The 15,826-nt window shown below is 39.7% G+C and overlaps 1 protein-coding gene across 2 annotated transcripts in view; it reads left to right on the forward strand.

Moving 5' to 3' along the window:
• The window catches only part of GPC3 (glypican 3), a 403,705-nt gene that overhangs the window by 210,430 nt on the left and 177,449 nt on the right, over window positions 1-15,826 (forward strand). For both annotated transcript variants that reach the window (XM_046673282.1, XM_046673283.1), the window contains one exon: window positions 7,443-8,137. In XM_046673282.1, the coding sequence (XP_046529238.1) occupies window positions 7,443-8,137 (695 nt within the window). The remainder of the gene's footprint in view (window positions 1-7,442; window positions 8,138-15,826) is intronic.

The raw sequence follows: 15,826 nt of genomic DNA on the forward strand, positions 1-15,826 counted from the left end.
TTGATGCTCTGTTGTTAGGTACATACACATTAAGGATTATGTCTTCTTGCAGAATTGAGGTGTTTATCATTTTGTAATGCCCCTTTTTATCCCTGATAATTTTCCTTCTTCCAAAGTGTCCATAGTATGAAGTTCATTTGGCTGCTCTAGTTTTTTCTTAGTGTTACCATGATGTCTTTCTCCATCCTTTTATCTGTATCTTTATATTTAATATGTGTTTCCTGTAGACAATCTATAGTTGGCACTTGTTTTTATATTTACTCTGATAGTCTCTATCTTTTACTTTGTGTATTTAAACCATTCACATTTAAAGTAATTAGTGAAATAATTGCATTAAAATCCACCATGTTTGTAACTGCTTTCTATTCATTGCACTCATTCTTTGTTATGGTTGTTTTTAATCTCCCTCTCTTTTTCTGATTTCTTTGGTTTTAACTGAACATTTTATATGATTCCATTTTTTTTCTTTCTTAGCATATCAATTATACTTCTTTTTGAAATTTTTCAGTGGTTCCCCTAAAGTTTGCAAAATGTATTTTTAACTATTCTAAGTCCACTTTTAAATAACACTATATTGCTTCACTAGTAGTGCAGGTACCTTATAACAGAGTATTCCCAATTCCTCCCTCCCATCCCTTATAACATTGCTGTCATTCATTTCACTTATGCATATGCTATAATAACCAAATACATTGTTGCTATTATTACTTTCAACAAAGTTACCTATTAGATCATCTTTTTAAAAAAAAGAATATATTTTATTCCTTCTCTAATGCTCTTCCTTTCTTTATGTAGATCCAATTTTCTGACCTATATAATTTTCCTAAAAATATACTTTTAACATTTTTTTGCAAAGCAGGTCTACTGGTAACAAATTTCTTCCATTTTCATTTGTCTGAGAAAGTCTTTATTTCTCCTTCCCTCCTTCAATGATAATTTTGCTGGAAACAGAATTCTAGGTTGGTGGGGTTTTTTCTTTGAATACTAAATATTTTGTTTCACTCTCTTCTTGCTTGCATGGTTTCTGATGCGATGTTCAATGTAATTCTTATCCTTATTCCTCTGTAGGTAAGATTTGTTTTATCTGTTTTTTCTTCCTCTGGCTTCTTGGAAGATTTTATCTTTGTCATTGGTTTTCTGCAGTTTGCATATGATATGCCTGGGCGTCATTATTTTGGTATTCAACCTACTTGTTATTCTCTGAGCTTCCTGGACTTGTGGATGGTGTCTATCATGAATTTTGTGAAATTTTGACCATTGTTACCTCAAATATTTCTTCTACTCTGTTCTCTCTTCTTTTTCTGAAATTGTAATAACACATATTTTCCACCTTTTCAATTTGGCTCACAATTCTTGGATATTCTTTTCTGTTTTCTTTTCATTCTTTCTTTCTGTCTGCGTTTTGATTTGGGAAGTTTCCAGTGCCATTTCTTTAAGCTCATTGATTCTTTCCTTGGTTGTTTCCAGTATACTCATGAGCCCATGAAAGGCATACTTCATTTGTGTTTGTGCTTTTGTTTCCTACCATTTCCTTTTGATATTTCTTAGGGTTTCCGTCTCCATATTTACATTACCCATCTCTTCTTGTATGTTATCCACTTATTCCATTAGAGCCCTTAACATAATAATTGTTGTTTTAAATTCCCTGTCTGATATTTCCAAAATCTGTGCCATATCTGAGCATGGTTCTGATAACTGCTTTGTCTCTTCAGACTGTTTTTCTTGCCTTTTAGTGTGGCTTGTAATTGTTTGTTGAAAGTAGGCCATGATATATTGGATAATAGTAACTGAGGTAATTAGGCTTTTAGTTTGAAGTTTTATGTTAATCTGACTAGAAGCTGGGCTGTTTAATTTTTGCTGTAGCTGTAGGTGCTAGAGGCTTTAGTTTCCTCTAGTGTCCTTGTTTTATTTTTTTCTCACCTATTGATTTTGGGTTTCCCTAAGAGCACCTTCTTAAATGGGGTCTGTGTCTTTCTGGTGGTAAGGTATGGGGGAAGTAGAAGTGGTTTATAATCTTATGATTAATCTTAGTCTTTTAGTGGGCCTAAATCCTTGGGGTGTGACCTTCATAAATTTTTCTAAGACTTTTTTTCTCTCTTTAGGTATGACAGGAAGGCTAAAGGGGGCTGGGGTTGTCTAACTGCCCTTCTCTCAGGTATATTAGGCTTTGGCATAGTTGTGTCCCTTGGAGAGCAGCCATTTGTTATGGAGAACACTCATGGTGTATTTCTAAATTATTACTTTTCCCCTCCCCCTGCCTGAAAAACAAGACTTTTCTTAGATCTTCACCATGAGTACTTTGTGTGTTTTCTGAGGTAAATCCCATGGTAGTGTCTGGGACCTATAAGACTGGGGGCCCAGGAGTTTTTAACTCTGAAGCTAGTCCACATTCAACCTCTAGCAATTTGTCAAAATTACCATTTAAGTTCCTACTAGTTTATGGCTCCAGTGGCTTCTGCTCCAGGTAAGCTGATCTCAACTGTGGTTCTATGTATTTGCCTATCTTCCCAGATTTTGGGGTGGCACTTTGCCCTGTGACCTCAATTCCCTAATAAGTCTAAGAAGAATCACTGATTTTCAGTTTGTCCAGCTATTGTCTTATTGTTGAGGATGAGAATAATGATTTCCAATCTCTTGACGTGTTGGAGCTGAGACTAGAAGTCTCCCAATATCCAGTTTTCAAGGCTGACACGTGTTGTGGAATTAGCAAGGGCTTTGTTGTTAGACTGATCTACATTCAAATTCAGGCTGTGGCATTTAACGATAGGTGTTACCTTTTGTGAGTCACTTAACCTGTTTGAGCCTCAGTTTCCTCACCAGTCAAATAAAAATAATTCCAAATACATATGGTTGTATTAAAGTTAGGTGAGAGGACAGATGTGAGCAAGTTTATCACAGATCCTGGTATGTACACTGCAGATACCTCATAAATGTCAGTTTTCTTTTTCCGTTAACGTACCTATGCTTGAAAACAAAGACTGTTTCCAGTTCCACCCGTTGTCTGGCATTTATCCTAGGGATTAAAAAAAATCCTATAAAGTATTTATCGTTCTCAGACTGCTGGGTAGACTGCCTTATTCTTAAAAGCTTGAAGGGAACTCAATGGTTTATTTATTCTTCTCTTCCAACTACAATTATACTCTCCTTTTTAAAAAAATATCCAGCCTTCTACTGAAAAGGTCCATGAAAACATATTTCTTTCTGTCTAGGTGTGAATACAGAAACATCAGCACCAAATACTAAGGATGGTCATTTTGTTACAGTGATAGGCTATATGTCCTGCTGGGGGAGGTGGAATAGTAGAAGAAGTTATTGAACCATTTAAAGAGAGGTAATAGCCTGATTGCAAACTTCGTGTATCAAACCACATCTGGAGAACTGTGTCCCTTTTTGAGCACCAAAATTTAAGGACGACATTGACAACACTAGAGTGTGTACAAATAATGGTGATCAGGATGGTAATGGGGGCACCTACAAACCCAGAAACCTTGCTATATTGGGATGTGTATTAACTCAATTTATTAGATCTATTTATCTGTATCATTTATCTTTCTGTATATTGTAAAAAAATAGAATATTTTCTGTTTAGTACAAAATTTTTTATTATAGCTCTGATTTTACATTGTTCCAGTTTTTCCTGGACATAACTCTTGACTTCTTCCCTGGAAAGAGACAGAGGGAAACCTCCCATAGCTTAAGTGTACGTTATTATCTGACCAAAAAAATCAATGGGCTGAACTTCCTTGCAGTGATTCTTGCCCTTGGCTTCGTTTCATGAAACCTCAAGTTGCCAACCTCAAGCTGAGCATGCCTTTTCACCTAGTCTTGGTTCCCATAAGTCCCCAAGGAGCCTTTGCTTGAGCGGTTATGGTTTGGTCTGTTGTCCTGTGATGCAGAAGTAAGGGGGTTGGGCAAAGCCCAGAGATGTGCTAAGTGGATTCTGAGCTGTGAAAGTTGGAGCAGGGAGCACATGTGAGCTTGAGGTCAGATATGAACCCCTAGCCCTTTCCCTCTGCAATATGTGTTGTTGTTATTCTTTCTGCTGAAGAGTTCATGATCTTTTGTAATTTTCTTTTTCTATTGATCCAGCAGTGTTAGTAACAGAAACTGAGAAAAAAGGGTGATGGCAGTACAGTCTATGAAATTCACTGTCATATGTCTTGCACATTAGAGAATACATGCACTGTACTAGAGATGAAATTTGCCTTGTAGAGAATTCATTTTAGGGTAGCTGAGATGATTGAGACCTACAGGGTAGCATCGCAGCAGCAGTCATCCTTTCCTTACCTCATGCTGCCCCAAGGCAAAGGTGAAAGTACGACTCTGCTTTCTTGGTCTTGGGCTTCTAACACATTTCCATTGTAGAGGAGAAGCCAATGAGAAAATAATGAGCTTAAAAAAACTCAACTTTCTCCAAAAATTTTTGAGAATGTGTGTGCTGGCTATAGGGCTTAGGGCAGCTAGAGTGTACCCATCGCTGTGAGATTCTAGTTTGCAGTTGTGTGATCCTGGGGAAGTGCTTAAACTCTACTGAACCTCAATTTCATCATCTATAAGAAGGGGAATTTTTTCATGGACATGGAATCACTAATTCAAAAAGATACATGCACCCCTATGTTCACTGCAGCATTATTCACGATAGCCAAGACTTGGAAGCAAACTAGGCGCCCATCAAGGGACGAATGGATAAAGAAGATGTGGTATATATACAATGAAATACTACTCAGCCATAAGAAATGATGAAATCTGGCCGTTTGTGACAACATGGATGGACTTTGAGGCTATTATGCTGAGTGAAATAAGTCAGACAGAGAAAGGCAAATACCATATTATTTCACTAATATGTGGAAGATAAACAAACACATAGATACAGAAAACAGACTGGTGGTTACCAAAGGGGAAAGAGTAGGGGAGGGCAAAAGGGGTAAAGGGACACATATGTATGGTGACATATAAAAACTAAATTATTGCTGGTGAACACGATGCAGTCTCTACAGAAGCTGAAACATAATAATGTACACCTGAAATTTACACAATGTTATAAGCCAATATGACCTCAATAAAGTAACTTTCAAAAAAAGACATCAGTTATGTCAAACCACCAAAAAAACTTAATAATATGAGGAAAAGTTCTAAAATATTTAGAATAAATTTTAGTAACAAAAATAAATATTTTTATAATCTTGAAAAAAATAAGTGGAGATTTTTGGTTGTTGTTAGTGCCTGTAGAATTGATTCTGACTCCCAGAAACCCTGTGTACAGTGGAGCAGAGCCCTGCCTGGTCTTTTTACGCCATCTTCTCACCATCCGGCACTATATTAGACAATGCTTCACTGCTATTCATAGGGTTTTCATGACCAGTTTCTTCCAAAGTGAGTGACCAGGTCCTTCTTCCTAGTCTGCCTTAGTCTGGAAGCTCTGCTGAAGCCTGTCCACCATGGGTGACCCTGCTGGTATTTGAAATACCATGGCATAGCTTTCAGCATCACAGCAATGTGCAGCCATCACAGTATGACAACCAACAGACGGTGGTGTGGTTCCCTGACCAGGAAACAAACTCAGGCTGCGGCAGAGAGAGCACTGAATCTTAACCACTAGAATACTAGGACTGATTAAAATGGGGATTGCAATATCAAACTCAGAAGGTTGTTGTAAAAAGTGTGTGTCATAATATGCTTGGAAGTGTTTTGTAGACTCTAAACCATATAGCTTGTGAGTATTTTTAAGACAACAATGGTGTATCATTTCTCCCCATCTACCCAGCACTTATGTACCCCTAGTACCTAGCACAGAACCTAGTATATAATAAATGATTGCTAACTAAAATTAAAATGAAGGAATATTTTTAAATTTCCAAATTTCTGATGATTTTAAGAATTCATCGACTGGCCCTTTGCATTGGGCTAGATGATCTCCTGGCCTCATTCAACCTTTAGATTCAAGGATTGAGAATAAAGTAGCATGTGGGGTTAGGAAGAGATTGTTATAAAACAGGTAAACTTTCCAGGAATTGCTTAATGTTCTAATCAAAACAAAACAAACAAAACAAAGGAGTATTTAGCAATTGATCGAAATGAAGATTAACTTTCTCAAGTGGGCTTGGAAGCCCAACTGAATTGCACCGGCATCTGCTCAACATTGCTAGGCATGTCATAAGCCCAAGGGAAGAATCTAGCAAGCGTGTTCTACCTTGTGAGGGATCTAGGGCAGATGGCGGTGGCACAACCTAGAGCTCACTTCGGCCACAGATGACTGAGATGTTGGACTAAGTGATCCCAAGGAGCTGTTGGAGTACAGTCTCTCTAGGAGTCTGAAAGTGGTAATAATTTGATTTTTCAAGGCTCATGAATTGGCATCATTTGGAGGACATCTGTCATGGACCTTTGCACTTTGGAAGGAAATGAAAGAAAATACTAAGTTAATTTTAAATGTCTCAAGAAACTTGGTTATTTTTGTTTGTTTTTAAACTCTGTCTTATTTCTTGAAAAACCTGCTATTGTGATTGTTTTCCCTTTCCTCACATAAATGTGAACCCTGACTATTTGGGATAATTTCTGTCTGGATTGTTTCAGTTTGGAGAAAATGAAATGGTGACATTACTGCTTTCTCTCTCAAACCAATGACACTAATTGGGCCTTATGCCAAGGAGTAGGAGCAGCAGATGTAATCCTGAATTCATAGTCTCTGTAGAGTAGATAAGACTTCCAAGCCATGTGGAAGCTGAACTTACCAAGGAAGCTTAGCAGTTACCCTTCCAGATGTTCAGCCTGCAAATACCAGAGGTGTTATTTTCAATATCAAATGTATCAATAAGTACATGGATTGTTTTTTCCCATCCAGATACCCATTTAGGGGACAAATTCCATTTCCAGGTCTGGCAATCTGTCAGATGGCTCCCTTTAAAGTTATCTAGAGAAAATCTACCCAAAATGATTAAATTCGTGATAGCTTTTATTCTTGGCTAAGAACTTGCGTCTCCTCCAGGGCTGAACAGGCTTAAATTGTTGCGAGTTTATATAGACTATGATTTGTTGTCAAATATTTATCTCTGTCTAAAAATAAAATGTCTTGAAATACAATTTTAACTGAATGAATCAATGAGGGAAAGAGAAATAACTTCTCATTTAGCCAATTTTTAATCAATATTTTCATGAGAGGCTGAAATGTTAACTGAATCCTGGCTCTTGTCGTTTGAAATATAATTTGTGTGTTTGAGAATTTATGCGCACATCAGGGTTTGGACTTCATGTTCAGAAAGGAAAACTGATTTATAGGAACAAACAACTGCAGGCGTAGAGGCAATGCCGGAAATGAATATGACTCAATTATTTAAGGCAAATAGGACCTTAATCATGACAGCAATAGAGAAATATAAAATTCAATTACACCCTGGATTTTCCTGCTTTAATTTGTGGGCATTTCTATATCTCTTATTTTACAGAGGCCTTTGAAATTGTTGTTCGCCATGCCAAGAACTACACCAATGCCATGTTCAAAAACAACTATCCGAGCCTGACCCCACAAGCTTTTGAGTTTGTGGGTGAATTTTTCACTGATGTGTCTCTCTACATTCTGGGTTCTGACATCAACGTGGATGACATGGTCAATGAATTGTTTGACAGCCTGTTTCCAGTCATCTATACCCAGCTAATGAACCCAGGCCTGCCTGAGTCAACCTTAGACATCAATGAGTGCCTCCGAGGGGCAAGACGTGACCTAAAAGTATTTGGGAATTTCCCCAAGCTTATTATGACACAGGTTTCCAAGTCACTGCAAGTCACTAGAATCTTCCTCCAGGCCCTGAATCTTGGAATCGAAGTGATCAACACAACTGATCACCTGAAGTTCAGTAAGGACTGTAGCCGAATGCTCACCAGAATGTGGTACTGCTCTTACTGCCAGGGACTGATGATGGTTAAGCCTTGTGGTGGCTACTGCAATGTGGTCATGCAAGGCTGTATGGCAGGTGTGGTGGAGATTGACAAGTACTGGAGAGAATACATTCTGTCTCTGGAAGAACTGGTGAATGGCATGTACAGAATCTACGACATGGAGAATGTACTGCTTGGTCTCTTTTCGACGATCCACGATTCCATCCAGTATGTCCAGAAGAATGGAGGAAAGCTGACCACCACCGTGAGTACCAGTCTACAGTTTTCAGGGGAATTGGGTCCTACTAGGGTGGGGCAGCCTGGCCAGCAGCAGGCACTGATGGAGAGAAGTGAGCAAAAGATTGGAGGGTGGGCGGGGATGATAAAGGGAATGAATGACCCCATAGAGCTAGGCAGCGCATTAAGACGACAGGCCGTGGAGTCATAACTCCTGGTTTTGAAGTGTAGCTCCAACCGTGCTTGCCATGGCACCTTGGGTGAATCATTTTCTCTTTATGATCCTCGTATTTCTGAGTCATAAAATTGGGATGAAAAGAATGTCTTCTTCGTAGGGAACAACATGTGTCAAAGCACTTAGAATGTGCCTACAACATGGTAAGTCTTCAGTAGATGTTAGCTATTGTTACCATTGTTGTTAGTTATCATAATCCTCTTGACAACCTTTTGAGGCAGGAGCTAACATCTCCATTTTACAAGTGAGGAAACTGAAGTTCAGTGAAACTGTAACTTGCCCAAGGGCGCCCAGCTATAGTTAGTGGAAGAGCCCCAATTCAGATTCAGATTCATGATTGAGAAATTGATCAGGTCTCCCTTTAACTAAGTTATCACCGTTTTTTCTGATTCTGATTTCACTCTCATGCTCTGAATCATGTATATCACATTACCATTTTGAGCAATGACTTTAAACACAGGAGACCCAGCTAGAACCCACTAAATAAACCTACACAAGAACATAAGCGAGGTAGAACATCCATGCTTTCCAACAGTTGTTTTTGCAGCCTTGGTTATACCAGCGTAAGGCTGGTGGGATGTGTGATGGGCGTAGGACAGTTCTGTAAGTGAGGCAGCAGTTTGCTTGGTTTCAGTCAGATATTGTTAGTTACATTGTACCTGCGAAGCTAGAGTGCGCTCTTTCAGAACCACAGGCAGCACCCGCTTTTCAATGTAGAGCAGAACATACAGCCAAGTGCTACAAGCCAGGTCCCAGCAAGGTGGTGGTGACTGATTCCTGAATGCTGCCAGCTGTGTAGAAGGAAGTGGCAGAATCGTATAAAACGCTACTATTATTCAGTGCCTACTACATTTCAGGTGCTCTGCTGACCAGTTTACATAATATTATTTCACAGCAATCCATGAGATAGGTCCTAATATTGTCCCCATTTTACACAGGAGGAAATGAAGCTTAGACAAGTTTAATACCTTGCCCAAGATCTCAAAGCTAGTTAAGTGGAGTTGGGGGGTGGGGACTGGGATTCAAACCCATGCTTGGGTGGCTTGGTTTGCTTACTTGGCTTGGTTGACTCATGCTCTTAGCTTCTATACAGTGCAACTGCTGTGTACTCCGAGCCATTGCTTGCCCAGAATGTGGAGGGCAGATTGGGCCATTTAGCCTTGTCTTTAAACTCTGAAAGTGCAAAACAATAGGGGTAATTGGTTTCTTTGGTGAATTAAACTAAGAAGGAGGACAGAAATGATGCAACTCACTGCATGGTTACTTACAGAGCCGCTCTAATTGCCCCATTCACCATGTTAGCCATTTAAAACACATTTGCTGAAAAAATACTTTATAGTAAAATGAACAGAAATGTCCTATCTAACCATGGTGTTCTTCAGTGGCTAATTGTTCCCTTGACTGCTTTATAATTCGAGGCTAGATTCTGGGGCCTTGTGCAAAAGTAAATCTCATAGAACTAAAAAAAAAGAAAAGTGAGTGCATTCATATGTTCATTTACCTGATATTGGTTGAGGGCCCACTATATGTCAGAAACAAAGCAAGGGTGCCAGGGGTGTAGAAATGTCTTCAGTAAGAGGAAAAATAAGGAGACAACATTAAAGATAGGGTATAGGAGTGTTTAAAGGTTGCCTCTGATATTGTCACTTGACGGCTACATAGTTGATCTTGAAAGCATATATTCTACTCTAGTGCTTTTAATCACAAAAAATAGGGTGGGGAGCTGGTAAGGGATCAAGTCATTGCTTTGATCAGGCTCTAGGCATGAAGGTTTATTTAGTAAACATTTATTAAGCATCTGTTTTGTTCATGGTACTTTGCTGGGTGCTGGGTATTCAAAGTTACCCAAGACACAGTTTTTAAGTCTTGAAAAGGTCACAATCTAGTTGACAGACATGTAACTGAATAAATTTCACCTTAGTGAACATGTCACTAAAATGTGAATGTTAGAAGGGCCGTGAGAGATCAGCTAGTCCAATCCCGTTGATTTACAAATGAAGAAATAAAGTTCAGGGAGCTTGTCCAAAGTTATATTTAATTAATGGAAGAGCCGGAAATAGAATCCAAGTCTTCTGCTGCTGCAATCTAGTGCTCTTTCCACCATACCAGTCTGTCTCCCGTTAGACCTTCTCAGACTTTCACTCTAAAAGCTTCATTAGGATTTTGCAAAGACATTGTGAATGTAAGTTGGATGGCTATTTTGCAGCGCCAAACCTGCTATATTTTAGGTGCACATGTGCACACATGTGTGTGTGTGTGTATGCAGAGGGAGTACATTTCATGTCATTATCATTCAGGAGGAAAAGCCTTGGCTGTCAAGAGGTGCTCAGTGATGCAGTCCCTTTCTGTTTTGGCCGTTAAGGGCCTGACTGCTCCCAGTTCCCAGCTGGTTATGAGAGCATGCAGTCTGCCTTCCCCAAGGAATGCCTGAACTAGAACAGAAAGCATATGTAAACTCTGCCTTGTTACTGCTTTATGAGCACCAGCTCTAAGTAATATATACCAAATGGTGGGGGTGGAGGAATCATTGGCCAGGTGTGATTCAGCCCACACTCTGTACAGGCCAGAAAGAGACTGGGCTATTTATGGAGGGTGAGGGGAAGTGAGGGCTGGGTAGACTGCAAAACTCTATTCATGTTAACAAACCCACAGAATGCCCCAAAGCAAAAGCTGATTTAAAATGAAAGCATTAATGAGATTCTGTTGTAGCACCCTCACCTTCCTGTTGTGATAAAATGTAAAACCCTGCCAGTCAGTTCTGCTGGAGATTAAGATCTGGTGAGAGACCCCTTTGAAAATATGTTCTTCCTGAGCTTTGTTGGGACAGCCATTTTAGCTAGCTATAAGCCATGCCATGACATCTGCCATACAGGGGCTTTGCCCAGTGTTTTGGTGGCTACTGTCTACCCCAGATTATGATGGACATTTTGGTCTTCCAAGTGAATGGGGCACTGTTAAATTTTAATAAGTGTGGCCTGCTGGTGCTTTAGGTTTCAATTCTTCAGACCACCAAGTTAACACATGAGGGTGAAGGTTGGGGTGCTGTGGCTGGCAGCATCCCTGGAGGTGGTAAGCCTCTAGTCCCCAAACTTGGTTCATCATCACAGTCACCTGTGGAACTTGTTAAAGAGATTCCTGGAGTCTGCCCCTGGGGATTCAGATACCATAGGTCTATGGAGAGGCCAGAGAATTTGTCATTTAAGAAGTGCCTAACTGAGTCTGACACTCCTTGGGAGCAAATCCAGCCACCTCATTTGGAAGATAGAGTAAGGCCCAGAGGTTGGAAGTGAAGGACAGTTAATGGCAATGCTAGGACCTGGGATTCCTCATCTATAAAATGGTGTTGATATATGGGGATTAATTGAAATGATACGTTCAAAGTACCTAGCAGAGTTCAAGGCACATGGCAGGTGCTCACTAAGCCACAGTCCAGTACTCTTTCTACCACATTTTTCTTAGTGCCAAATGGACAATGGGTTTTTCAACTTATTTTTAAGTGCCAAGATGTTTGTTGTTTTAGTCCAAGGAAGTGAATAAAAATAGTAAATGTGTGAAAATGTATGTGTGTGAGAGTGTGCGTGTGTGTGTGCGTGCGTGTGTGTGTGTTTGGGAGAGGAAGGGAAGGAGAGAAAATCTGTATGGAAGTATTAACGATGGGACTATAAACAGATCCATCTTGACTCTTCATCTACGTTTATGAACTAGGTTAAATATCTTGGCCCCAACTGAGTAGTGAGTAGGTCTTTAATTGGGTGAGAGTATCACTGTTAAATTTATCAGCACGTTATGAAATTCCACATCTTATACCTTGAAGCAAATACAAATATGTACACTTTTCAATACACATATTTTCAACATTGTTGTTACATTACACCCAAATTGTTTAATACCACAACCGTCCTTTTAAAATGCAATTGTTTTTATTCTGAAACCATTTTGATTATCATTACTGTATACCTATGTACGGATTATATGCATAGCCATTGTGCATTTTACATATAATTCGTCCATTGATTAAATGGGTATTAATTAACATGTTGGATGTTTATTGCTCTCCCAGAAAGTTTCCCAGAAGTTTCTATGATTTCATTTACTTTTTTTACCCCTCAAAGTAATTGCTCACATATTCTCGCATGGCTGTTCGCGCTTTTATTTTTCCGTTTGTACTCATGTACTTTCTTTATTGATTCATCTCAGAATTTCTCAGTGTTAGTGCTTCCTCTCCCACACTTTCATTACCTTGGCTTGTTATATGCTTCATTGAATGTTGTGCAAAATTGCAACCTTTTCTACCACCACGATTTCTCTGTTTCTTCCCTCATTGTGATATTCATTTTAGCACTATTCGAAATAGGATTCACTTCAGGAAGCATTTATTGAAAATCTGATTGTGGAAGCACTGTGATCAACACTGGGGGTCACAGGGAGTGAGTGGAAAGATGACTGTGACTCTGTTGCTGCCCTCAGGGGTCACTTGGCTAGCAGGTAGCAGAGCTAAGATTCCAAGCTACATCTGTCTGACTCCAAATCTCATACTTTTAACCGTTACTCTGTGTTGTTCTCTCTCAAATAGTTCCACTCTCTCTTTACTGGAATCTTCATTCCCGGAACATGGGCTAAGTAGGTTTTTATTATCTTATTTAATATCCTGTATTACTCTCTACTGTTTTTCCAGCTGCACAATTGGTTTTTGAATTCATTCTTGCTCCTTGGAGACTTTTGCTATAGTATTTCCCAAGGAAGTACTGAAAGGAATAAGATTTTTAGTCTTCCTAACACTTAAAGGCACAGAGTGGTTTCTGGGAGAAGAAGGGATGCTGTATAGGTGGTGAAAGACCCAGTCACACAGTGAAATACTTTGCCTGGAATCTATATGAGCAGTGCCAGTGGTAAGGAATAGCTGATCTTCCAGTTGCAATGTTTCAGATCTACCTGTTGGACCAACAGATGGTTTTTAGTGCATTTGCCTTTGATTCAGGACCTTAACAATACATCCAAGTCTCTATTAGAGAGTTTCCTTAATAGTGATGCTGCCTTCTGAGAACCTAATATACCCTTGTATCCAAGTACATCCATTTCCTTTGCTAGAATTTCTGAAGACATCTTCAGTGAAGTCAGTATTTATGTGTGCTGGGAAGCTCTGGGGGAGATTCTCTGTTGATCCTCAATAATAATTCACTCTATCAAATTCTGATATTTTGCTGTCTGTGTGAGTGACTGTAACTCATCAGAATTTCCAAGATTAGCCCTACCTTCCTCTCCGCTTTTGAAGGCTGAGGTTATTTCTCAGGTGTCAGAATGTCAGTGTTTTTCTCCTCATGCTATCACTTTGGATTTTCATTTTTTAGTCTCAAATAGAGATACCTTGTCTGAATTCATACAAGCTACTTTCAGTACCAAGTGATTTCAAAGTGATAAAAACAAGTAAATGGCTCAATACCTAATTAGTGTCTGCAGGTCAGCATCTAGAACTGCGGTAAGCAATGTCATTTGTGTGAGGTCCATTTCTGGAAAGACAAAATGTTTACAGGCTGCCATCCTTTTTTTCTTCACAATTAACATAGCTTTAGTGATTCCATTGGGGGAAATATATAGTTTTTAAACATAAATTACCTATTTATTGAAGAGAAGAATACAAATGAAAAAATGGCACCATTTTTAGGCACTAAATGTTAATTTCTGTGTAAGTTTCCAACAGTGGCCACACAAAGGAAGCTTTTTGTAATGCTTCGTCCTGAAATTATATATGTTATGGGTCATATTAGGAAATTAGGTGGGCTCTTCACAAATCTAGAATTATTTGCCTTTGCCTCAGCAAGAAGTGGCAGACTGATTACCAGTTGTTTTATGTGTTCCAAATCTTTAGAAAGAAGTTTTTCGTCCTTCTGTCATCTGTGGACTGATGTGGCAGGGACATATCCTCAAGAACTGTGAAAGATCTAGGATTTTTACCTTAATTGCAAGCTAACAAGTTATCTGGCCACAGTTTCATTAATGCTGGTTAAAGACACGAGATTCTTAGCTCAGAGATGAAGGACAGTTGATTTCTCACAGTAGCCAGAGTATCAGCATTTGTGGCAGATCCCCAATCCCTAATTCCCACAGGGTAAGGTAAAGAAGGCCAGATGACCCCTGCACACACAGTGACTTACATTACAGGACAGGAACATTGAGCTTAGGGAACTCAAATCTTCTATGATAGGTGGTAAGCCTGCCTGCTCTTTTCTCTGAAAGGAAACACTCTCTCTGTCTTCCAAGGCTGTTCACTATACAAAGATACGTGAAAAAGTCTGGAAGAAAGGGTGTTGAGTGCCTGTTTATAAAACATGAAGAAACACACGAGACCCATGTGGAGAAATGTCCTGCAACCTTGGATAGCTGTAAGAACCTCTCAAATTCACAATGCTTTTAGAGGATCAGGCAAGGAAATTAGAAGTTAGAAGACACTTAGCTCAGCCCTGACTGGTTGGCCAAAAGGCAGGGCTGTGTGCCACCTGCTGGAGGGTAGCAGAGGACAGATCCAAAGACAGATCAGTGGCAATTTTCTTAGCTCTTCAGAAAATACTTTAAAAAGAAAGTATGAAAGAGGCACCTGACTGTTGCCTCTGGTTCGGAGTAAACTCTGCTACTTTGGGCCTCCAGCTACTGTTTTCTTGCTCTTTCTTTCGATCTCCAAGCTATCTTTTCCTTTCTTGCTTGTTCAGGCTCTGGGGTTGGGAGTTTTGTATTGCTAAGTGGCTTGGCTAAATGAAGTTTTGTCTTTTACTGCACTTCTAAGGTGAAGCATGTGATCAGCACAGAGTAGTAAGCAGATGGTTATCCATGTCTACCGGGAGTGACGTGGAGGACTGATTTGTCCGCGGAGTATATCCAGAAATGTTAGAAAGTCAGGAACGTTCACCCAAGTGGGCAGAAGTCCAGGAACGCCTCCAGCCATGACCTGATATTCTGAGAATCCATGTGCTCCCAGAATGACAATGAGGGAGTCCAAAACGCCTTTTTTATGTTGGGTGGCCAGGGCATCAGAGCACAGCAAAAGCAGCCTGTAACATGGTGAGGGCAGAAAAGCACCTGGATACTTGCTCTCTTCACTGTAAAACCTGAGCCACCTCAGAAGACATGGAGTCATGTACACAGTGCGATTCCTCTGTGATTCCTTTTTCCCCACTTGGAATAAGGTTACTCTTGGTGACGATAGCGCTACATCATTCACTCACAATAGTGCCACAGGGAAGCTTGGCTCACTAACCGCTTCAGCCTGTGCATTTTGTTATCTTGCTCACGTCTCTGGCAGAAAATGCTTTCTACTTGGGCTGTTTCTTAAAAGGCAATCCACGCAGCCCTACCTGAAAAATTGGGAACCTATTTTGAACATCACAGAAGCATTTCTAAATGAAGTTACACTGCAGCACAGTGATTTCCTCAAGGGAGGGGATGATTATAATATTTGCTGTAATAAAGAGTTTCACAAAAAGGCCAAGA

The sequence above is a fragment of the Equus quagga genome, chromosome 10, assembly GCF_021613505.1.
Source record: "Equus quagga isolate Etosha38 chromosome 10, UCLA_HA_Equagga_1.0, whole genome shotgun sequence".
Lineage (NCBI taxonomy): Eukaryota > Metazoa > Chordata > Mammalia > Perissodactyla > Equidae > Equus > Equus quagga.